The sequence below is a fragment of the Electrona antarctica genome, assembly GCF_951216825.1.
Source record: "Electrona antarctica genome assembly, chromosome: 24".
Taxonomy (NCBI): domain Eukaryota; kingdom Metazoa; phylum Chordata; class Actinopteri; order Myctophiformes; family Myctophidae; genus Electrona; species Electrona antarctica.
This window is the reverse complement of record NC_136803.1, coordinates 23,304,724-23,331,359: the sequence shown is the minus strand read 5'-3', so window position 1 is coordinate 23,331,359 and position 26,636 is coordinate 23,304,724. Positions and strand designations below refer to the sequence as shown.

Here is a 26,636-nt window from a genome sequence, read left to right as displayed (position 1 = left end):
TAAAGGAGTAGAGTAGAAAACGTATCGAGCTGCCACAAACGGACACTGTGCCCATAATCAGTAGCGAACAGTAACTAAGTACATTTACTTGAGTACTGCACCTTTTTGGTTAATCTTTTGAAAGCTTGTGACTTCCACTTCCCAGGGAGGGACTGTTGGGACCCAAATATATTATGAATGAACCACTTAGTTATAACCCTGTTACAAATATATAGCGAACATAGCCGACCTACAAACTCATAGTGTTGCGTGTTGTGTGAGTTGTGTTGTAATGTTCTATTTTCACTATATTTTAAAATGTGTGTATTTATTTAACCCATTCTGGACAGGAACCCGTTTTGGTGTTTTAACTAAGCATTTAGCTATTGAAAAATAGCAGATCTACAAGCTCATAGCGCGCCACCGAGTGGGGCGCTACGAGCTTGTAGGTCTGCTATTTTTGAAAAATGTGACAGAAATCTTTGAATATATATTCTTTCAGAAGACTTTTTATTTATTTCGACGTCAGGCCTAAATGGGTTAAACATACTTTTGGAAAGGTTTAAAATGTCAATGCAGCAATGGACTGATACTGTATAACACAGAAAATTTACTTTGTAATTTGTACTTCTGAATACTACTACCACCACTGCCCATAATGGACACTGTGATAACCCATTTAGACCTGAGGCCCATTTTTTTTTTTTTAAAGGCTTCGAAATCCAGATTTCTGAAAAATCTATGCTTCTATATCAGTTATTCTCAACTTTTTCCATGTCAAGGAGCCCCGGAATTAACTGAAAATATGTAGTTCCAGGGACACCCCCCAGAAGCAAAGATTTGACTTAAAAACGTTCGCTCTGAAAGAATATATACTCGAATATATACTAGATTTGCGCCACATTTTCATGATTTTTCAAAAAATAGCAGATCTACAAGCTCGTAGCGCGGCACTGTGCCGCTATGAGCTTATAGATCTGCTATTTTCCAATAGCTAAAGTATAACATAATGCATAACACCAAGAGGGGTTCCCGTCCTGAATCAGGGTTAAGTGGTGCGATGTCACGTTGCACACAGAGAACTTTTGGTGACATGGACGTGGTGAGCTCAGACTCACTCTATGAAGCTGCTGCTCCGTGTTAGGCTCCACTTCTTCACATCTGCTGCCTTTCTGCGTTACCGTGACAACTGTGATGGCACTGGCAGGCGCCGTCGGAAAGAACACTTCAAGATCTGTCGAGAGGGGGGAGAGAGGGAGACAGACAGAGGGAGACAGGCAGAGGGAGAGACAGACAGAGAGACAGACAGAGACAGACAGACAGAGGGAGACAGAGACAGACAGAGGGAGACAGACAGAGGGAGACAGACAGAGGGAGAGACAGACAGAGGGAGACAGACAGACAGAGGGAGACAGACAGAGGGAGAGACAGACAGAGGGAGAGACAGACAGAGGGAGAGACAGACAGAGGGAGACAGACAGAGGGAGAGACATACATAGGGAGAGACAGAGAGGGAGAGACAGACAGAGGGAGAGACATACATAGGGAGAGACAGACAGAGGGAGACAAACAGACAGACAGAGGGAGAGACAGACAGAGGGAGAGACAGACAGAGGGAGAGACAGACAGAGGGAGAGAGACAGACAGAGGGAGACAGACAGAGAGACAGACAGAGGGAGACAGACAGACAGAGGGAGACAGACAGACAGAGGGAGACAGACAGACAGAGGGAGACAGACAGAGGGAGAGACAGACAGAGGGAGAGACAGACAGAGGGAGAGAGACAGACAGAGGGAGACAGACAGACAGACCGAGGGAGACAGACAGACAGAGGGAGACAGACAGAGGGAGACAGACAGAGGGAGAGACAGACAGAGGGAGAGACAGACATAGGGAGAGACAGACATAGGGAGAGACAGACATAGGGAGAGACAGACCGAGGGAGACAGACAGACAGAGGGAGACAGACAGAGAGAGAGACAGACAGAGGGAGAGACAGATAGAGGGAGAGGGAGATAGAGGGAGAGACAGACAGAGGGAGACAGACAGACCGAGGGAGACAGACAGACCGAGGGAGACAGACAGAGGGAGAGACAGACAGACCGAGGGAGACAGACAGAGGGAGAGACAGACAGAGGGAGACAGACAGACCGAGGGAGACAGACAGAGGGAGACAGACAGACCGAGGGAGACAGACCGAGGGAGAGACAGACAGAGTGTGTCAGATATGATGGGTTTACTGTTTGCCTGGTATCCTAGTTTCTTTGGAGCACTACATTGTTCTCTTTGCATGAGAACCATGTGACATATCAAACTAGGGGGTTTTCATGATGCTGCATCCATTCCAAGCATTAGTTTTGCATAAAAACACTCATTGGGCTAAATTTGGCCATAGCAACTTGCCAAAATGTGATGATGTCAGCATCACATTTTGGCAAGTTGCTATGGCCAAATTTAGCCCAATGAGTGTTTTTATGCAAAACTGCACTACTTAAAGCATAAGGAAATTTAGAAAATATTGCCTTATAATAGGATGTCAATGGTGGCCATACTGTACAGGCCATTATCAACACTTTCCCCTCAGACAATTCCAGGCAACTTTTTTTCTGTTATTCAGGATATATTGAAGATGCAAAATCAGTTGAGTTTTTGCAATTAGTTAGAGGTCAAATTACATTATTACTGGACTACTATTAACCCTGTAGTTTGGGGACTAGGGTAGGGTTCATGTCAGGGTTCATGGATAAGAAAGAACATCTGCTAAATGCCTAAATTGTAAGTGTAAATAATAGAGACAGATGGAGATAGAGGGGCGCGCGCAATTGGTTAGTATTGTAAACATGAAGATGGATAGATGCATTCATTGACAGAATTAGTTATCTTTTAAACCTAACCCTAAAATGACTGAAATGTAGTGTCCCAATATAAGACAGGAGCTTGAGCTCTGCTGTGGGAAGCACAGCTACTTTTCACAATACCATTGCCTCCCTCTAGTGGATATTTAGTATATTGGCAACAGTGCACTGAGCAGCTCCCAGGTGTGTGAATGTATCTGTATGAATGTGAAGAGCAGTGGTGTCATGGTGATTTTTTTACTGGTACCACGGAACGTCACGTGCATGCACACGCGTGCATGTGCGTATCGCATCGTGGCATGCACACAGAACAGCTGCATAGCATAGGCCTATTGTTAAATAGTGTAGACACAAACAAAACACAAAAGTAGACTTAAAATGGTCAGACAAACATCTTTACTGCACACTAGCGAAACTAAAAAGTTTGCTTTGGACGAATGAATCTGTAACTGTCCTTTGATGGAGGAGAACACCTCACCTCACAGCAGCAGTAGCCTAGGCTACTGAAGCCATAGCAGTCCACACTGCTATAAGTGTACATGCTCACCGGGTACGTGCGCTCACAGTCACCGCTCAGGTATAAACAGTTAAAGCTGTTGTTATGCAAAGTTGCAGCCATTTGAATTCGGCACGGTACGGTACGGTACGGTACTCGGCACGGTACTTGACACGGTGTGAAAATAGGGGGAGGTGGGCGCCAGTAAACCTAGACCACTGGGTACTTGGTGCGTCTTGGTGGTGACTTCTCTTGAATCTAGGGGGGGGTGTTCTAGCGTACACGCACGTGCACCGTTCCGTTCCGTCCCTGTGCGTGCACGTCAAAAAATGCACTGGTACCACGGCGTGGTACTGCGTTCTACGAGCATGACACCACTGGTGAAGAGTGACAAAGAAAGAGAGATGGCCTCCTCAAAAACTAACACATGAAGAAACTAGACATACCTTTCCTTAGCAGTTCAGGACAGGACTTTATTGAGCAGTCAGCATCCATTGGATTAAAGTATTGCTCAGCTCTGCACACTCTTGTGTATGTTGGACCTTCCTTGCCCTGAAAAACAAAGATACGTGTGTCCCTAAATATACATATCTACAATTCTTCAGGGTTAGGTTCTTAACAATAATTACTAGTTACCTACAAATGTTTTGTAAGACAAATTCACACATGAACACATTTTGTGCCCAAAACGTCTGTGGACGTCTTGGGTATTACCGCACGTGCATAGCCCAAGACGTCTGTGGACGTCTTTGAAAAAAAAAATATATATATATTTATTTTGTTTATTTATTTTATTTTTTATTTTATTAAAAAAAAATCTGAAAAATCAAAACACTTTTTTTTCCTTTTTTTTAACACGTGGTGCCAAAGTTTGTGTTTTCGCCATTGAGAATGCATTTGGCGTTTAAATTAAATAACTCAGAAACTATAAAACATTTCAAAGTAAAAAGTTCCAGCATGTGTCTCCACAGTCAGCTGAATTATAAAAAATGTGAATGGATTTTCTAGGTGAAAGTGATTTTGGGCAGTTTTGCGTGGGCTCTCAATGTGTTAACCATTAATTGGGGGATTGTTCAGAAATAATGAAAATAAGCAATCTAAAAGCATAGTTTGCATAGTTTTGTAGAAAACAGGGCTTAACCCATTCAGGACGGGAATCTAGGTTTAAAAGATCTACAAGCTCGTAGCGCGGCACCGAGTGCCACGCTACGAGCTTGTAGATCTGCTATTTTCGAAAAACCGCGAAAATGTGGCGCAAATCTTTGAATACATTGTGGTGGTCCTAAATGGGTTAATCCATTGAGACCTGGAACGCATCCATGTCACGTTAGCGTTTAACCACATTAACCATTAACCCATTCTGGGCGGGAACCCCTTTTGGTGTTTTAAACATTATGTTATAATTTAGCTATTGAAAAATAGCAGATCTACAAGCTCATAGCGCGCCACCGAGTGGCGCGCTATGAACTTGTAGGTCTGCTATTTTTGAAAAATCGTTAAAATGTGCCTCAAATCTTTCCGAAAATTGTCATGATTTAGAAAACTTTTTTTTTTTAATTTCGACGTCAGGCCTGAATGGGTTAACGGCCGGGCTACACCAGGCTTTTCGCGCACAAAACGTGTGCGTTTACCCTAAACACGTTGAATTTAGGTCCAGTCCTATTTTTAAAAAAGCACGCGCGCGTTTAGGGTAAACGCGCGAGAAAAGCCTGGTGTAGCTTGGCCGTAAGAGACTAATATGCCATAAGAACTGTGTTGGAAATTAACCTTGAAAAAGGGTGTTTAATTTTTGGACAACATTGATTACAGAAACACAAATGAATACATAATGGCAAAACGTTCCGTTACCTGGAACTCACTGATGAACTGGGCCAGTACAAACTCGTGTCTCTCGGAGCTGCTCGGGGACGTCAGTATGTCGGGGACCGTTCTGTGCACCGGAGCCTTCTTTATCTGGTCCGCCGTCCCCTCCAGGTGACAGTCGAAGCCCGCGTTGCCCGGCAACTGGAAGCGCTGGTCCTGAGGTCCGAATGGGCCCATGTTCTCATCGGGCCACACGGTTCTGGGCCCTGCTGAGGAACCCGGAAACGCTTTAGAACGGTGGCTTTCAACCCCTGTCAACCATGTTCACCGTGATTGCTCCTGCTTCAATTGATTTATTTTACTGGTTGTTCTGCATTTAAGTTCCTTTGTAATTGTATCCTGATTTATAGAGCGTCGCAGTCCCGCCCCCTTTCATGACGACGCCAGGCCCAGGAAATAGTTCCCAATGCATTTTTCCCATAGACATTTCAAAACGTATTTATTTAAAGACCTTATAAGCGTCGTACAAAGCCAACTCTTGTCGTGACAAATCATGACAACAAACACAATATTTTGGACCAAACAAATAATTACAAAGAAGAAAAACAACAAAAAAAGTGTTGTAACCTGCCGTTTTTTTCTTCTTTCTAATTATTTGTTCAGCCCGAAAATGATTTGTCATGACAAGAGTTGTCATGTCTTGTCCGCGGCGTAAACGTCTTTAAATAAATACTTTCTGAAAAGTCTATGAGGAAAATTAACGGGGATTTCTTTTCCGGGTCTCTCGAGGGGGCAGGACTGCGACAATCTATAATGTTGTGTTGTTTTGACTGAATTTGTGAATTGTAACCTCGGCTACATTGAAAATGAGGGCTTGCCCTCAACTGTATTTCCGAGAATAAATAAAAGGTGATGATGATGTTCTGATGAATGAATTGAAAATGGTGGACCCTGTTGTAAACAAGTGTAATGCTTTTCCAGTGTGTCGTCCACAGTAACAGTTTTGTGTATCGAGTTGTGCTTTCATTTAAAATGTACCCATTCTGCAAACTGTTAATAAATACAGACCACCATTTGATGACTTTTAGCCTCTCAGATCCTAAACTCGTCTTAGAATATTTGATTGTCGTTGAACAAGATGTTGTCCACAATTCCATGCTGTATTGATGTGATACCATATAGGAGAGATAACAGGCACTTGGGACTTCACGGACCATTTATGTTCCTCAATCGATTTAAAATCATTTATGTTTATAATGGATTAACCCATTCTGGACGGGAACCCGTTTTGGTGTTTTAACTAAGCATTATGTTATACTTTAGCTATTGAAAAATAGCAGATCTACAAGCTCATAGCGCGCCACCGAGTGGCGCGCTACGAGCTTGTAGGTCTGCTATTTTTGAAAAATCATGAAAATGTGGCACAAATCTTTGAATATATATTCTTTCAGAAGACTTTTTTTATTTATTTTGACGTCAGGCTTAAATGGATTAAACAAAGTAGTTCCAAGTAACTGTTGCACCAACCTGAGTCTGTATGTGAGACGGCGACATAAGGCTCATCTGAGGTGGCAGACGAGAAGGTTCTGGTCCGCCCGACCCGTAGAGCAGCAAGAGCCTGGAGGCCAGCGGTCAACTGAGGCAAAAGCAGCCTGGCGCGACCACACAACACCTGCACCAAACACAACACGCCAAAGACTGACAACATGATGGTGGAACCGCAAAATGCTCAGTACGAGGCAAATTATCTTAGTGTCTATCAGAGGCGTGTCTACAATAAGGCGAGGGCAGGCGTCCGCCTGTCCAAATCCATTTCTGGCCTGGCCAAAATCCATACAATGAGAAAAAAAAGACAAAAACAAGACCTGAGAACTATTAAAATGGACAGCTGATTGGCCGTTGCGGTAGAGCGCGACCCTCAATCACCCATTGGAATGTAAATGCATGCCTTTCAGCCTTTGTATCCCACTCGTCTGGCAGGTATATCTCTTTGAAAACCTTTAGTGCTACGATTGTGCGCGGGGAGACGACAAAAAAAAAGCCATTAAAAGTTGAAATGTGGAGATATGAGGTTTCTAGGAAGCATGAGGTCAGTCCGCTGTGTAATGGGAATTTTAGAATGCCAACTACAGTGATTGTGTATTTATCTTCCTTCCAGAACTTTTAGAACTGGAGGTCTGAAAAAAATCATTAACATGGTGAAACACATCTTGATGACTGATTCTTTTCATACTTTTCATACTAGGAAACACATAATGGGGGGACTTTTTTATTATTTCCACACAAAAGCTCTAAGGTATGTTAATGACATGGTAAAATGTTGAAAATGAGTGGAATGGCCCTTTAAGTCTCTTTGCTCACCAATGTGCTCAGTCTAATTCATGCAGCTGTCAATCAAACAGCTGACTTGACTCCTCCACGCTGTCAGCAAAAGTATACTTATTTGTGTGTCGCCCTTATGTTTAGCGCAGATCCGTATATGGACAGTTAGTATTGGAATCTCTGTTAAGACAAGACTATAAGGACTGTCTGAGAATGGGGTTGAGGAGGCTTGCGCCCGGAGGGGCTGCTGGGACAGGCGAGGAGGCCTGTTCCTCACTCTCTGTATGTTGTTACTCTGTTGAATCTTCTTAATAAAGTCTCAATACTTCACCCTGAAGAACTTCGTCATTCCTTCATCTTTGGAAGATTATTTAATCTACAACAGCTGCCTGCCCCCCCCCCCCCCCCCCCCCCCAGGTTGGCAGAGGAAGTGTAGCGCCCAGGATTACATTAGATAATTGACACTTGGTGAAACGATATGAGGTTTCTACTCGACTTTACGTAGAATCTATGTCATGATATGGCACACAGTTTTCTCTCGTGCCAATTGAAATGCCAAAGATCCTTGCTACTGTTAGTGTTAGGTCAACAGTTAAGTCACTTACACTACTCGCCATCTTCAGGCCTTTCCCCACGAACCCGTATCTGTGGGACTGAAGAACATCAACAGACAGCATTAGAACAGGTTTCCAGAGGAGATGTCTCAGATGTAGGCCGGCTTCTCTTCCTTTAACTGTTTTATATAATAATAATAACAACAACAACACATCAAATGTATATAGCACTTATCTTGGTACTCAGTCACTTTACAAGACAGAACAGACAAAAGAAAACATCTTTATAGACGATAACTTTTGGATTGTTCCTAAGTTTGTACGTTTCTTGGTTCAATAGATACATTCCCAATCTCTCATATACTGTAAATGTACAGCATATGGAACATTTACATTGAACATTTTAACAATGTAAAAAGCATGTCCCTGCTGGTTCTACAGTACTCTTACTACAGTAAATTACAATAATACGATTACTCTTCCCTTTTCTTTTTTCATTAAGAAAAAACAAACAAAAAGGACAATATCAGTAATCAATCACCAGGCACGTGTTTTAAAACGTTTGTAACGTTTTAACATTCCGTTGGAAGTTCAGTGGACGTATTTACAGTAGGAGGGGGCGTGTCTGATCTAAAGATACAATACGGTATGTTAAAAGTACCTGAGGAGGTTTTTTTAAGTGATATAGCCCAACACACCTTAAACTAGTCTAGCTAGCATGCCTTTGATCTAAACGTTACCACAGCAACAGTACTGTATTATGCTTATCATTGCTGTATGTTTTATTGCCTTTACTTTATTGTACTGTATTATTGAGGGTGCTATTATTGTAATGTTTACATAACCATAACAATGATCCCGGTTGTTGTTTTTACCCTGCAGAAGTTTTGTGGGTGTAAGGAATGTTTATTAATTATAACAAAAGTACATTATTATTATTATTATACAGCAATAGATAAGCTATAGTTATTTTAAGCTTTAAAACACAACAAGCAACGTGATGCAATCACACTCCAATATTACATAACATAACTAGGTGGGGGGGAACAGTTAGAGGTCATCTTAAAAGCTTCAGCAGTTTGGCGCATTTGTCTTTTAAAGTGTGATCTTAATGTCTAATCCGACGTAAAGTGGACAGAGAATAGCATTATGCTGCTAGTTTTAGTTAGCTAGCTGGCTGTGATCATCAGCTGATCCCTGGCTGAGCTTGTTTGTTTTGACACTTCCTCCTCTCAGATATAATCAACTAACATTTCTTACTTACGAAGTTACCGACAACGCGGAGCTGGATCTTCCGTTTGTAGGCGTTATTAAAAAGTCTAGTATTACTCTGTTTGATTGTGGATTATAGTGAAAGGAACATAATGTCCTTACCAGAGATCAGTTCGCTGTACTTCTTCTTTCACAGCTGTAGTAAGCAAAACACTCACGGCAAGCTGCGAGGGACAAAATTAACTCGACCACGTTCCTTTTTGCACGTAGTCTTTGAACCGTCCAACCGTATTAAAATGACTTCACTACTGTTACCAACAACCTGTTGTGCTAGTGAGCTTCAAATTAGAGTATACTTGTTAAATAACGCATTCAACCCTTAAATGAACGAGGACCACTGCAATCGGTAGTGTGTAGTGTACTGACTATACTGTACTGCGCTATGGTAGGTGTAGGTACTGTTTTGACAAAATAATGCTGTAATTAATATATGTCACCACGAGGTGGCAGCACAGCTATGCTATGAAAGGTTGAGGCAAGTCTACTCCTTGCAATTAATAAATGAAAGGGTAGTTGAGCAAATGCATGATTTAATGGGCAAATTATTTGATCGTGTTCCATATACTGCATTGTGATTGCGAACTGTTTTGAATTACTACTTGACCCACCCACCTATTCCTGTAACACAGCGGTTCCCAAACCTTTTTGGCCTGCATGCACCCATTACCTCCTGACCTATAGCTGACACACCCCCCACAAAGCTAAATATATAGACATACATTTCCTATTTATCCACATATATGCACATATTGTAACCTGAATATGGCATATATATATCAGGCTATATTCTGCATATACTTGCCATATATTGGCATAATGTTAAAATATTTAAAATAAAACCATAGCACCACCATACACCATAGCCTTTTCATGTCGCGCGCCTCTAGAAGGAGCCCACGCACCACAGTTTGGGAACCACTGCAACTGCAAGTGTAACACCTCCTTAGGTGGAGTATGGTACACTGCTAATGGACTTGGATTGGGGCGGATATGTTCAGCTACTATAGGCTACTTGAACTACTATCCTAATTTATATCCAAGCCCTTCTCCATTTCACTAAACAGGGTTCCAGACATTACGTGTGGACTCCCTTTGGGTAATGGGTATAGGGCCTTCGATCAACCCCCCAGATGTGGAAACACTGGAACACGGTGTAAAAGACAGGGACTTTAAAGGAGAATTCCATACTAGAAGGCTTTCTTACCTTTATTTGTAGTCGTTACGTCCCCACCAAAGAGGTCCAGGTGTTATTTTGTGCAACAGCGCATTATTGGCTATTTCCCCTACCATAAGCCCTCAATGAATTGCATTGAATTGAATGGGGCTATGGGGTGTAATTCGCTTATTTCCATCGCTCAAAAATCTTTTTTTTGGTATATATCCTCTCTTCATAATGTAAATAGTATCCCAAGCGGCACACTTTACTACTTATTTCGATGGAAATAAGCAAATTAGCACAAAAACCCAACCCCCATTGAGGGCTTGGTAGTGGAAATAGCCAATAATGGAGTTTTGCACAAAATAACACCTGGACCTCTTTGGTGGGGACGTAACAACTACAAATAAAGGTAAGAAAGCCTTCTAGTATAAATGGTAAATGGTGCATTTATATAGCGCCTTTATCCAAGGCGCTTTACATAGATTGTGCATTACATTCACCCATTCATACACCGATTGTGGCGGAAGCCATGCAAGGCACCAACCAGCACATCGGGAGCAATTTGGGGTTCAGTGTCTTGCCCAAGGACACTTCGACATGTAGACAGGAGGAGCCGGGATTCGAACCGCCGACCCATGGATCATTGGACGACCTGCTCTACCTCCTGAGCCACAGTCGCCCATGTATGGGATTCTCCTTTAACTGGGAAGAATCACCCAGTGCAGGAAGGACGAAGGATAAGGGTGCTGAAAGAAGGAGTGCAGGCAAACCAAATAAATAAAAAAGAAAAACCCCCCTGTGGTGAATAAATAATAATGCGTCATTATTCCTCCATCGTAAGATGGTGTTGCACGCCAGAAATAGCAGACCTTTAAAGCTTGTATTATCAGTATGACAAAGTATAAATCAAAGGAACTGCACGGAGAGGGGTTGATCTGACAATAATACGACGTGTCATTTAGCTGTTGGAAGTCACACAAAGACAGCTAACATCCAGCCATGCCTAAAACGCAACTCCATCACAGGTGTACGATGGCTGACTGTGACTGTCTGACAGACGTCAAGGTTGAGCTGAGTGGATGTGATGGAGGAGGGAGAGCTAATTTAACTTCCCTGGGTTTCTCTGCTGGAGGAACAACGTGGTTCGATCGCTGACTTAATGTGAACAGCTGCAATACGGCACCGTGTGTGTGTGTGTGTGTGTGTGTGTGTGTGTGTGTGTGTGTGTAGTATGTGGAGTGGATGTCAGTGAATCTCCCAGTGGGACCAGTAACAGCAGCAGCACTAGCTGCCACTGTAGAGTACACCAGTATCACTGCAGGCACTCTGGATGGAGCCCCACTGGGGCGGGCACACACATGACACACGCACACACACACACACATGCACGCATAAACTATTTGAAAGCACCACTCAGTTCTTGAGTTCTTGCTGTCTAAGCTGTCTACGCAACCATTATTTGCAGAGCCCCCCCCCCAACAAGACAATAAACGTCACCAAGAGTGTTTGAGATGGCACAATATAAACACCTATAGCATGCGGCGAGTGAGACTTCAGGGTTCAGCTCAAACGGCATGATCGATGGGCAAATATTCCATAACTGTGTATTTATTCATAACAAACGGCACATAGCTGAAAGGTTTTCTCTGGGCAGTGACATTGATTTGTTTGGCCAAGGGCCACAAACGACAGCAGAGAGCTTTTCCCGAGTGGAGAGGTGGCCTTGAGCCTCCCAGGACCCAGACGAAGCAATGAGTCAGCCACGGTCTCCTTTTATTGCTGTCTGTGCTGTCAAGGTGTTGGAATCAGCACTTTTCAATAGCAATTTACAGTTGCAATTTACAATTTAGGCATTTAGCAGACGCTCTTAATCCAGAGCGACTTACATTAAGCAAGAACAAAAAGCATGACAATACATCATATACATAAAAAGTAGTTATCATGAAACATGCGTAAACTAAGAACATAACAGTGGAATATATCTATATAATGAAACTATATGTATAAACTATACATCCTCCAAGCAATTCTAGTGCTGTCTACGTAACATGCTATAAGTCTGTATAAAATGCTATCTAAGGGGCTAGGCTAGGGCAAGTGCTACGGGCCATGATGGAGTCTGAAAAGGTGGGTTTTCAGACTATGGCGGACGATAGGGAGTGAGGCTGCAGTTCTGATTGTAATGGGAAGTGCATTCCAAAGTTTTGGAGCCAGAAGGGAGAAGAGTTTGGGACGTGTGTTTTTAGTGAAGGTACTTCCAGCTTCCCTGCGTTGGCTGCGCGGGAGCTGGGTTTGTAGGGTTCGATCATATTTGCAAGATATGGGTGAGCCATTGGCTTAACTATTGGTTGCTTTGAATACCAGCATCAGAGGTTTGTATTCTGTGCGGGCAGCGACCGGGAGCCAATGGAGGGAGCGGAGAAGGGGGGAGACGTGTGAGAATTTTGTCTGGTTGAAGACCAGGCGAGCTGCGGCATTTTGGATCAGTTGGAGAGGCTTAAGTGCACAGGCCGGTAGGCCAGTACTGAGGGAGTTACAATAGTCAAGTTTTGATAAGAGTGTTTTTTTAGCCTGTGTGATTTGTTCGATAAAGGTCGAGATTCCAGCCGTGAGTCAGAGTCTAGTGTATGTTTTCACTTACTGTGTGCCAAAGTGCAGATTCACAGAGCAAAGGCAGAGTCACACCGCTACCCAGAGTGACGCTGAAACTGAGCAAGCTATATAGAGGTGGGGACCTCTAGATAGCAAAGAGCTTTTAAAAGGGAAGGCGGAGCTATGAGATCACTTGAGCTGTTTTGATAGCTCACGTGATTGCAATAGTCTGCTTGGCTCTTTATTCAGTCTCAGAAAGACAATCTGATAGTGTGTCAATGAGCTCTGCTGAGAACAAAGTGCCTCTGTATGGTGTTATGGTACGGTATATTGAGAAGCGGAAAAAAGGTGTCCACCAACAAGTCAAATGATCTGAGAGCTATGCATCTCTTCAAGAACTCAGGATAATATGAAGACGCCCAAATAAACAACATCGGAGCACACCCAGACTGAGGTCCCTCGCCAGGGAGGAGGAGACGGCAGCGTTCAACACACTGACTGGGTAACGTGTACCTGCCTGTATTGGTGTCTGTCCACTACGGGCAGAAAGAAGTGAAAGTGCTTTTAGAGGCCACTCAACGTGTGATTCAAATTTGGGGTTGATTGGACCTTGCGTTCATGATACCATGCCATGCACTACTACTTTACTTGGACTCAGACAAGACAAGAGGACAAGAGGACAAGAGGACGTGTCACCATCTGTCCCCCAGTCAGCCTGTGAAGGTTTCGTTCCTTGTTTTCTCAGCTGGCCCATTCCTTGTTTTAAATAGAATAGGCTTTTGTCGGTTACAAATGCAGCATTGTGCTTTGTTTCCAGTATTGTAGCCCTCTGCGAGATTCTTTGCTGTTTTGCGATTTTGCGGTCGTCTCATCTTTTTTTGTTGATTGATTTTGTTATTTTTTTATTCAATCCGACTCATTTATTTAGTATTTGTTCAAATAAAACACTCAACACATGTATATTTGTCCCAGATGATGGCATGATAGAGACAAAACATGTCGGTTACGGTCTTTGATGAAAGAAAGACACAACACTGTAAAGGGAACCATTCTCGTCAAGAGGAATTGTCTTGATATTCATGTTGAAAGGTATTGGTCCAGTGAATAACATAATAACCAGGCCATAATATCAAAGTCAGTTTAGTGTTTTTTTGTTTAGTTAAGTTTATGTATTTATTTCTAGGGTTTATTTTTTAGTTATTTCTTTTTCTTTTTACAGTGCATGGGGTTATTCTCTCATAAAAAGTGCTGTCAGTGTGAGTTTGGGTGATTTTCTTACCCACAAGCCAATGGGAGCTTTTAGTTCAGCACATTTCATTCCCAGCAGCCCCTCAGCACCGTCAGACTTTAAAGACACAGACGTTTAAAAAGCCGACAGAGTGAAAATGCTGACATTTTACTTTACGCTCGTTTGTGAGCTATAGCAACAGTTCATGTGCACTCGGCAACCTCTGAGCTATTTGCTACTGAATATGCATCATTCCCCAGTGTGATGCATTGACTCATTTTGAAGTTCTGTCCTCTGCATATTGTCATAAAGGCATGCGAGTTGCCCAAGAGTTCTCAAACGGTGTTTGGCTTCAAACGATAATATTCCCAAATGGGCTTCGTTCTCCTTTCGCCGTTAGATAGAAAGAGCTCACTTTGAATAAAAAATATATGTTTGCACATCTATTTCTGACCATCCTGGTGAGAGATGAAAAATTGACAGAGAGGCTGAATATGATGTCTCTCTTCTCCCCGAGTCCCCAGGTACCTCCACCTCCTGCGAGATCACCTCATTGTTGGGCTAAAATGTCTCCTCGATGACCCCTATATACTCTGTCCCATATGGGTCACTGGGGTCAGGGTCTGTGATGCTATTCTACCAGACCCCCTGGCGTGCGTGTGTGTGCGTGCGTGCGTGCGTATAAGCATAACCACGGCCAATCGGCCATCGACCTTGAACAAGGCCCTCTGCTGCAAGGTGCCTGCAAATAGGTTTGTGTGTGTGTGTGTGTGTGTGTGTGTGTGTGTGTGTTCACATTTGTGTGCATGCATGTGTGTTTGTATGTCTTTGTGCGTGCACACATCAATGCAGTTTACAGCAACCCAAGGCGAGAGAGGAAGACGACGACACACTGTCTGTTTGGATTACAGCAGAGATGCATCCGTTCGTCACAGGAGGGTTTTGCTCTCCCAAGTGTGTTCACAAAAATATACAACTTCCGAAGTTATGTCATGTCAATTTTGTCAAATGCATGGAGTATGAGATAACAAACAAAGCACGCAGATATCTCGGGGGCATTACTAACCTTTGGGGCAGTGCTTCTTAAAACTTTTTTTTAAATTTCAAGTCATTCACGGACCCCCATAAATCTGAGAGTTATACAGACTAATAATGGTCCATTTGGTTCCTAACTAGCAATCGTTTGGCTGGGGAGTGGGGACCCAGTTTTTTTTTGGCACTCAGTAGGCGTTCCCGCATAACTTCCTGGTTTGATGATGATGTCACGTGCATACCCTCTATACATTATGGGGAAAATTGCAACCTTTTGTGAGCTTGTATGGCCTACAGAGATTGGTATAGAGATAAAGGAGTATTACAGAACACTGGTCAGTCAAGTGTATATATACGGTTTAAGTGGTTAATATAATGACAGTAATGTATAGTAGAAACAGAAAATCTGTTTTATTTTATCCACATGCAGGAAACTAGAAAGTCCATCACTGTGTCTTTTTCTCCGTTCTATTTAGCCAGTGGCAAAGCAGAAGCAACAGGATGTAAACAGTCAACTACTGGGTGGGAAATTGCTTTGCTGTACAGGTTCCTGAGTGCTTTTGGTGTTTGAAAGAGTTTCCATTAAAAAGTGTGACCCGGGTGGGACGGGAAGCCATCTATCAGGCTCTGTGGCGGACAAACAGAGACTGGACACGTTGGAGGTCAGTCCTTAACTGATTTAGATCCAACTATTCAGCCACACAAACACAGGAGATTGAGATCTGCAGTAAATACTTTAAATACTGGCCCTGTCTGACAACCGCATAAAGAGGCAAATTCGCTGATGGTGGATGGTCAAAATATATTTGTCGGCTCAAAGGGGAATGTTTTTTTTTTTTCATATATTTTTTTTCTTTCAACATTTTTATTTGATAGAGGGATAGGTGTACAGTAGGCTAGGCTGACAGGAAATGGGCAGAGAGATGGGGGGGTGACACACAGTAAAGGCCGCCGGGATCGAGTCAAACCTGCGGCACACTGCCAGACTGGATTACCAGCCAAGGTGCCCAGACGGCTATGCCAGCCGCGCGGGCTGACACTGTTGAGGAAATTTGTTTAACCAGTAAATGCCAGAAGTAATTCTCTCTAAAAGCATGGTACATACTCCATCCAATGTTCGGACAGGCATTAACTACAAAATTACGTTATTCAGAACTCATGGGTCTTCTCCCAGAACTTTCTTCAGATCATATTTATGACATGGGGATTTGTATTTGGACGGTTCTCGAGATACGTGAACTAAAGACACGCGCATCAAGATATGATGGCATGCACATAAGACAATCTATCTGGATGACAGTACTACCAGCAGTAGTACTATACATACCAAGGCAGTACTACCAGCAGTACTATACATACATACCAAGCCGAATTTATTTGTACGCCAGAAATAGCCAACAATCTGACAACATACATGTAGTGTAGACCATTACAATGACACCATGGTGGATGATATATGAATTCATTGCATAGGGCCTAAATGGAAACAATACCGCAAGGACTTTTTTGTGCTATCCCTTTTGGACTGAGTGTTTGACTGTACTCTGTTGCTGTTCAAACTATTCAATCAAATCAATCAATCAATCAATCAATCAATGCAAGAGGCACAAAGAGGCTCCTCTACACCACAGACCCCCCCTCCCCCAAACAAACACATGTATTACTATTCACAATTTCACTTCCCTTCCAGAACAATGGAGGATCATAGCGTGCGTGCGCGCATGCGTGCGTGCGTGCGTGCGTGCGTGTGTGTGTGTGTGTGTGTGTGTGTGTCATGTCTAGGAGGGTGATGTTCCTGTGGTATAGTTGCATCGGTCCCATAACTCTTAATACAATTTGATAGGGGCGAATGGAGGTTTCACGCTCAGTGCCCAAAGGTAATGTAAAGGCTAATGTCATTGGATAATGATTCTGTTTGTCAACCCACAGGAGAGATTAAACAAACACAATAATCTGTCAAATACGATGCCAGAATGAGAGGGGGGGGGGAGAAAACATATGCCTTTTTCAGCTTTCATTTTCAATATTCTGCTTGTAACATTTTTATTTGATTGTTAATTTTTACACTATTTTAAATCTGGGTTTTCCCAAACTGTGTTTGTTAAAGGACAACTTCACCAATCTATCTTAACACTTTAATTGCCCGGGGTTATTTAATCCATTACATTAATGCGCCCATTCGATTTATAAACACGGACCCCTTTTCCGGACAGACCGGCGGAAGTTGTTGCTGTGTGTGTAGCAGCTAACAATAGCCACACCACTCTAGAGTCGATCGACAACAACGGGAGACAAGAATAAATCTATCGAGACTAGCGACTGGACCGCAGAGCCCACGGGATGATTTAGATCGCGAGTTATGAACGTTTTAAGATTTTCGTTTTCATCAGCTAAACAGAGGAGGGAGTTTATCGATGACGTCTCACTCTTGAGCGTCACCGATGATTGCCCAGGAGGCACGCCTGGGCTATAGAGCCATGCGATCCGTTCTCGTATCAATAATCTTCGTCTTTTGGACAATACTTCGTCCTGGGCGTCGGGCGTTACTAATAGAAAGGACAAAGTACTTCGTCCTGGGTGTTAAGGAGGGCTGTGGACAGTTCAGAAACCGGCCTACCAGTGACATCATCGATGAGGAATCCAAGCTAATAGAAACTGCAGGCTTTCTATTCCCATGGATTCCTGGATTGAAGTACAACATCTGAAATCTTGTTTAAAAAGCAATCGCGCCTGCGATGAAGTGATTGTATAGGTGGGTTTCTGAAGTGTCCACAGCCATGACACAGACGGATTCGAGAAAAACAATAGAAACAGTTTATTATTAGGGAGGACCAATAATATGAACATAGGTTGAAAGTTGGTGAAGTCATCCTTAAAGCCCTAACCACACCAAAGGGTCAAGGTGGTTTTAGCGTTGTCCCTGCGGTGTGATATGTCTTGTTGCACGTTGACCCATGTCGACCCTAGTGATTCAACGCATGGAATTCAATGGCCCAAACCACACCAAAGGGTTGAGACGGTTTTAGCGTTAACTCCTTTCAAAGGAGTTGCATGGTGACCCTTTGGTGTGGTTAGGGCTTCACATTAGAGAGGCAATGTCCACAATAATATTTAAAACATTTATATGCTATTAAAACAATGCTACAGCTATACTGTCAGACTAGCCTATAGTCCAGAAATCTCTCTGTGAGTGAGTGAGTGAGGGGATTTTGCTACATGTATGCAGTCAACCAAGTCCAGTATTGGCTCAACAAGTGCGTGTGCTGATCTCTGACGAGCATTGATGTGTTCAATCATGAATCATGTCCGCTGTCTCCTCCTTGGCTCTGAAGTTCAGCACATCCTGCACCAGAAGCCCCCCCCCCCCTGTGTGTGCACATAACCAACACGCACGCACGCACGCACGCACGCACGCACGCACGCACGCACGCACACACACCCCACGTAGCTTTCAAACAATTGTAAACGAAGAGGACGGATGGAGTAGGAAGAATGGATGGAAGGCAGGATGTAGCAGTCGGCTCTTCAGTACTATACACTATACAGTCCTACAAGGTGAAATATTACTGGCTGCTGGCTGTTAAATGGTTCCTTTCAAACCTGCAAGGAGAGGCAGAATTTATTTTTAAGTTCTATTGAATGCCCCTTTTCCGTGATGACGACTTACCTGACAATATCTTGAATTGTCAATGTCATCGTGCCATTTTGAAAGACAGGCGCGCACGCGCACGCACACACACACACACACACACACACACACACACACACACACACACACACACACACACACACACACACACACACACACACACACACACACACACACACACACACACACACACACACACACACACACACACACACACACACACACACACACACACACACACACACACACACACACACACACACACACACGTGTCCTGCGGGGGTGTTGAGAACCATTACAGGTGTAAGGGCCGCTGCATAGCCTCCAGAATGATGAATGTCTAACACTGTCAAACATGGAACCCAGACAACGGAAGCTGGCATGTGAGGTCAGCTGGACAGGAGGATATCCCCCAGTCCCCCCAGCCCTGAGAGGGAACCTGAGGGATTCTGTGTCACACACACAAAAACGCCTGGGTTTCCGAGACTACACACACCCAGGCACACATACACATGCACACACACGCACGCACACACACACACACACACACACGCACGCACACACACACTCTATACACTCCCATGGACATACAGTAATATACTGTCTGTCTGAGGGGGCAGACATTTATTTACACACAAAAGCCTATATAGGACAATCATATACCATTACACACGGAACACGGACGGAATCACGAAAAACCTCTCTCTGGTCAATGTACTAAATCTATTGCGTTCAAAAAGCGGACAACATCTTCCACAGCAGCATGCATGCAAACAAACACAGAGTCTATATACTTAGTTTACTGGGGTCCCCCAGGGATCTGGGTATGCTAGTATTGCTCTATTATGAGCTTGTAGATCTGCACATTTTACCGAATATTCACCACTTAGTAGGGGCGGTTTACTTTAATACATTTGAATATATAAGTCAAAATGTGTTTGTAATTCCATTTTTCCACTTTCACCTCCTCCTCTTCCACATCCCAGGCTGTGTGAATCTCTTAAGCCCAAACCACACCAAAGGGTCAGGTTGGGACAAAACGGTTTTTAAGGTGAACCACAGCAATGCAACTCATTGAGTTACAATGAGTTGCATTGGTGTAGTCCAGCGGTTCCCAAACCTTTTTGGCCATGCACCCCCTGTTACAGGTACCTCCCGACCTAGCTGACGCACCCCCCCACATGGAAATATGAATTGCATAAGCTATATAGAGACATATATTTCCTATTTATCCACATATATGCACATATATAAACCTGAATATGACATATATATGCAGCATAGGCTAGATTCTGCATATACTTGCCATATATTGGCAATATGTTAATTTAAAATAAAACCATAGTACCACCATTAGCCTTTTCATGTCGCGCACCCCCTACAAGGTGCTCGCGCACCACAGGGGGTGCACGCACCACAGTTTGGGAACCACTGGTGTAGTCTATATACCTTATAAACTGTTTTGTCCCAACCCGACCCTTTGGTGTGGTTTGTGCTTTACGTGACACCCAACTGTAGTCAGGAATTTGGGATGTTCTATTAGCTACAGTATATGATGACAAAGCAATGGCATAGCTATGACAGGAAAACCTGTAGGGATCATTTAACCACATCAACCCTTCGCCTCCCTAGTATGAGCGAACATTCTGTGAAAACAACAAGCTTGCGACTCGTTGTTAGTTTACTGTATGTAGCTATTTTCGTCAGAGATTTGTTGTAGAGGTAAATACTAGCAGACCCAGTAGAGAGCCCTGGGGACCCCCGTAAGTAATGTTAACCGTGGTGGTTTAACCGTGTAAAAATGGACCCTCCGGATTTGACTGTGTACAGATATAGTGGCGAGCGCCGACCCGTGAACGCGTCACGCGTTGCTCGGTCTTTGCAGGGATTCCCGGGTATAATATGCCATGTGTGTGCAGCACGGAGGGGTTCCGTATAGCGAGCCAGACAAGGTGCGAGGGCAGACCTCCCCCGATGAGACAGGGGCAAATGATGTGTCGAGCGCTGACCTTATTTGGAGGCTATCCCTGATCCGATCCTGTTACCGTCAGCCAACCTGGTCTCTGTGGTAAATTCCCCACACACAGCGGTATAGGCTTACATCATGGTGGCACAGGCACTACTATTGGACTATTATTGGACCAGTTGCTGAAGGGACATCATTATTTTTGCTATGCTTTTCCATCCAAGTGTTTCTATTCTGACGTATCATGATAAAAAAGATGAATGCTTTTTTTGTAAATAAAGAAATTGTGCAATAAATAAACGAAATCAAGAGATCAAGCATACTGTAGATGCTGCCGTATGATTTTACAGTCGAGTCGATTGTCAACTTGATGACCCTGCAAGGTGCTCCACAATTCAGTTATGACTTGCAAGAAAAATACATGAGATCACATGAAGCGTTTAGTGTTCTATATTGTATTGTGAATTATAAAAATACAATACAAAACAAAACATATAATAAGACATGAGAATGACAAGACGGTTCAAAACACAAACACATGGCCGTTGGCCAGATTGTAATGCCTTTTCACCTATAATGACATGTCCAAAATAAGGACGCCAGTCTAAATGTGGTAAATGTGTTTTCAAGTAGAGTCTCTATAGCATCTCTATATCACTATGTCGGAAAGGTTGTCAGATTTAAAAGTGTGTGTGCGTGTGTGCGTGCGTGCGTGCGCTTGTGCGTGCGTGTGTTGTAAAGGCTGCATTATTGATTGACCAAAGACGTCAAACTGTCCAAATAATCTACGGTATGCTGAACAGCACTCACCCTGAATACATTTGACCTCATAAACAACATTCAAAGGAGACATTGAGCGTCCAACTTGGATGTCAGTCCCAGTGGAATTTGTTTACCTTGAATCGAGTAGTTCAGAAATATCTAATGCATCAGTAATAATTCACAGCTAAAGTGCTGATAACACACTGCATGGCCCTATCTATCTATCTATCTATCTATCTATCTATCTATCTATCTATCTATAAATGCACCATGTGTCACTGTATGTACAGTACGTGTGTACGGCTGTAATGCACATAACTTAACCCATTTTGACCTGAGATCAGATTCTAAAAATGTCTTCTACATCCTGACAGTTTTCTGAAAAAGCTATGTTTCTATGTCAGTCGATTTTTCAAAAATAGCAGACCTACAAGCTCGTAGCGCGCCACTCGGTGGCGCGCTATGAGCTTGTAGATCTGCTATTTTTCAATAGCTAAAGCATAACATAATGCTTTAGCTATATAACATAATCCCGCCCAAAATGGGTTAAGAACTGTTCGCCCCATGACTTCAAATTCGACACACGTGTTCCACACCCCCACAGGGAGCGCAGTGCCCGGTGTCAAGTCTGTCGGACCCACGGTTGTCCAGAGCCGCCACAAAAGGCCAGGGACAGGGCCCCTGCCCAGGGTCCATATATGGAGCTGGCCTGTTCTGACATCACAACACTCCATATTTGGTCATGCCTGACACAGAACTCCATATATAAAGTAATAAAGGAACACAAAGAGACAGATACAGAAATCGCCATATATGGGCATAAAAGGGACAGATGGGTGGAATGGGTACTCTGACACGGGTCGGGTACAAAGGGTATTGCATAGCCGGGTGGGGCATGGATCTCTAACTTCCATCATTACTGACTCGGTGCTCTACAGCTGGGAACTGGTCTGGTACTGTATAGGTAAATTGTGCATTTATATAGGGACTATATCCAAGGCGCTTTATGATGATTGTGAATTACATCCACCCATTCACACACACATTCAAAGGGAATCTTAGGGATTCAACACTAACTCTGGTGGATCCCGGGATCGAAACTGGTTCCCAAGGGGCCACTCTACCCCTAAGCCACTACCACCCCTGCCGTACACTTTGTTGTTTGACGAACTGCAACAATAGCCAATCTGCAAGCTCACAACATGTCAGAATGTGTTATGAGAATCATTTGCCTATATAGGCTGCATGCCTGTGACCCCAGAATGTGGGGGTCAAATCCTCTCTGGGATGAGGTCTCTTTGTAGGCCATCCTGGAAGCTACTGCAATCATGAGTTCCCACCACAGATTTCCAATAGAAGTATTGCATTGAAATTGGATCAATGGACCATTAAAGCCAATACCCTGTTCGACGAATATAGCCGACCTACACGTTATGAGCTTGTAGATCAGCTATTTTTGCTGAATGTTCGCCCCCAGAATAGGCACGCTATAGCGTTCATGTGGTTAAATAATCATGAATCCTTAGCTGCCACTTCTCTCATTGGGTCCATGTACTTCTCTCATTCGATCCACTTCTCCCACTGGATTAAGATCATTGATCTGCCCAGGGCACTTTGGGGTCAAAAATCGGCTGTTGGGCCAATCAATTTTGGCCACCTTCCCGTGGTCTATCTGCCTGTCAATACTAGCTTTAGTATCCCCCACAGCCACAGCTAGTGCAGCATGTAACCCCCCCTCAGTCTTACCATCGATAACGCCCCGGGAGGGCAACAAGGTGGAATACATCAACACTAAAAGCAGAGAACCAGGGCCAGGCCTAAACCAGACACAAAGGGTTTGAAAAAAACAAAAGTCAGTGGTTCCCAAATGATGTACAGAGGCAACCAGCTCCACATACCCTCTATTGTCTCACGGCACACTGGTGTGCCGTGAGACAATAGAGGGTATGCGCGTGACATCATCACCAAACCCGGAAGTTATGCAGGAATGCCTACTGAGTGGCAAAAAACGACTTTCTGGCATTGACAGCCCATACATCCAAACAGAAAAGTCCTATCTGATTGCATTAAACAACGTTAAAAAATGTTATACTCACTTTGCATGTTGCTTTGCCACTCGATTTGCCATTCGATGTGCCATTCACTTTAAGCATGCGCATACCCTCTATACAGGTATGCCTTGGAATGTTGTGACAACCACATATTACTATTGGAATACAGTATATATGAATTTAATTATTTTTCAATTTACTGGAATTTACCTCTGTAATGGGAAATGATTGTGATCAAGGTGACGAGGGGGTTTCTGACTTTGAGAGATCAAAAAGGCAGCAAGAAGAAACACGTCTCTTATTTCTTTGTGATTGCCATTTTAGCCAGATGTTACATGTTAGCGTTAGGTATGTGTTTACCAGTTAACAGTACTTTGAAATTTAGACACATGCTAGGTTTGATCTCTACATGTTATCTTGTAGTTACTTTGTAGGGCATACTTGTCTTAGCACTCTAATTTCTCAACCACGTACCTGAGTGGGTTCATGGTGCTCAACCAAGTTTCTCTGCATGTCTGCATAAGAGCGTAAATGCTTCAAATGTAAGAATTACGGGGCCAAAGTAGCTATGTTATTTGAAAAGCTGTCACAGTTACCTTACCCCAGTGCCTTACTATAGTTCTGTTTGTGTCCCCTGCCTCCACCAGTGATGACACGTACCAGCATCATTGAGGTGTCCGTGTGAGACACTTTAAGCTCCACCAAACGCTCCAGTGGAGCTGGTTGTCGTTCAACCACAATATTGGTATTGTGTGTAGCTTGAGAAAAGCACGCTGGTTTCGGAAAACAACCTCATGTAGTGTTCAGCAAATGTCCCATGTGTACCGTATTGAAAAACATGATTCATTCTGGAATACAAACTGGCTATGACAATGGCATTGCATGGTCCTCCTCCATCTTTCCTCCTGTTTTTCGTAACGCCCTCCCCTCCCCTTCTCCATGAAGCATGGCCCCTGTCAGATTGGGGCCACAGCGCACGGGGTGAGGCCAGATGAGGGATGTAAATAGATTTAGACAGCGCATTACGGAGCCTCTCGGCTGAAGTGGCGACGGACTGCTGTCTGCCAGTGTGCTGCGTTCTGGAAGGAAACTGAAGGGCACAGAACACACAGACCCCCTTTCCACCGGTTCAGTTCTTTTTGGTTCTTAGTCCATGAGCCAGAGCTCCAAAATTGGTATTTTAAATTGTTTATAGGATCAATACAAGTAAATTAATACATGATAACCCTTCCACAGTAGTAGCTTTTTCATCTTTTCTATTATTTTGCATATTTTCCTACATAATGCCTCATTTGCATATTTAAAAATGTAAAATTTGTAATACAATAAATCATTGTCTTCGTGTAAGTAATCAATTGGGGAGGTGTCATGGTGATAACAATCTAATATTAGGTATGGATTTGTCCACTCAATTCATAATTAACGTTCCAATTTTGGAGCTCTGGCTCATGGACTAAGAACCAAAAAGAACTGAACCGGTTCCCATCGGGAACCAACCGGTGGAAAATGGGCCACAGAGAGATGGTTCAACATAGGACAATATGTTCAGTATCGATGAACAAAAACTATTACAGTATGTTCCATGCTTTGCATGTTTCAGGAACACCAATGGCCTCACCATACAAAGTCACACACGTTTCCTTTTCATGCCAGCACTTTTTGTGTAAGAGTAGTAGTGTAGCTGACGCTCCACAACCCTGCGTCATCATCGCACGACAGCCTTCAGGCAAAACCAAACGATCCCCGAGCCTACATAAGCTGTCATATTGTGTACACACATCAACACATGCCCCCCTCAAAGATACAGCAGCTGACCAATCAGCATGTTCATCACCCGCACCAATTGCAAATAAAGACTGAGTATGTGATAAATATACCGTATACAATATATACAGTATGATGTAATTGTTATATATGTATTATATTATTTCACACACACAGCATGGTAGAATGCTCGATTCTGATTCTGATCAATTACAGCATTCTTCTTTCTGAATGTTTCAATAACAAACGTGCTCAGCTCATTCGCAACACGTTTGGCAACTGTAGAAACTACACTATTAATTTTCTTTAATGAAATCATTTTCAAATTAATAACATTGTTTATGTTGTATTGCTTTGTATCACATTATTGATGTCTGTGTTAAGTAGCCATGCAATAGAGCACCGAAGTCCTGACGTCACTGTCAGTAGAGGGCGTCAGTCCCCAGGTTCGTGTACTTTTTATTTGCATTGTAATCTCCATAGGGGGATTTTAGATCACCTCATATAAGAACTGTGTTTGAAAAATAAACCGATCACCCCGGCCTTTTCACTCATATGGATATGAAGCATCGACTGAAGGTGGAACTGTACAAATATCGCCCGTCGCACAACAGAAACCGAATGTTAATTACGTTTATTTTAATTTTATTAATATTTAATGTTTCGTGGTTAGTACGAGTCGAGTCACCACCAGTTGAGCTTACGTCAACGAGGAATCTCAGGAACGCAATGTGCTGACAGCTGGGCATGACGTATATTAGCAGCGACATTGCCTTCATATGTAGTTTCAAGGCTTTTGCGGCCACATTAATTCCATTTTCTCCAGAAACTGGCTGTATCAAATATGAATGGACATCATTAACGACGCACAGCCACTAAACACAGTTCTTATATGAAGCGACCTAAAAATCGCCCTATGGAGATTTCACTGCAAATAAAAAAATACATGAACCTGTGTATAGGCGCCCTCTACTGAAAGTGACGTCAGACTTCGGTGCTCTATGGAATGCAATGTGGTCATTATCGCATGTGTAATAATAATACATTGATTCAATCTGTTGCGTTTTATTTCTCAATGACTGCCTCGTTGTTCATTATCGCTTATACAGTATGACATAACAAACTAATTGATATTATATAGCAGAATCCCTT

At 43.2% G+C, this 26,636-nt stretch overlaps 1 protein-coding gene across 5 annotated transcripts in view; it reads right to left on the bottom strand.

The window, feature by feature from the left end:
* LOC306917094 (cobalamin trafficking protein CblD-like) overlaps window positions 1-26,636 on the bottom strand; it is a 35,312-nt gene that overhangs the window by 4,338 nt on the left and 4,338 nt on the right. Inside the window, exons 1-6 of one of the 5 annotated variants that reach the window (XM_079495217.1) lie at window positions 9,384-9,548; window positions 8,061-8,108; window positions 6,661-6,805; window positions 5,179-5,402; window positions 3,777-3,882; window positions 1,098-1,213 (exon numbers count right to left, since the gene is read on the bottom strand). In XM_079495217.1, coding sequence (XP_079351343.1) covers window positions 1,098-1,213; window positions 3,777-3,882; window positions 5,179-5,402; window positions 6,661-6,805; window positions 8,061-8,072 — 603 coding nt within the window. In that variant the 5' untranslated portion in view covers window positions 8,073-8,108; window positions 9,384-9,548. Of the gene's footprint in view, window positions 1-1,097; window positions 1,214-3,776; window positions 3,883-5,178; window positions 5,403-6,660; window positions 6,806-8,060; window positions 8,109-9,273; window positions 9,549-26,636 lie in introns of those variants that run through there. The other 4 variants (XM_079495221.1, XM_079495218.1, XM_079495220.1 and 1 more) reach the window with 4 other exon arrangements.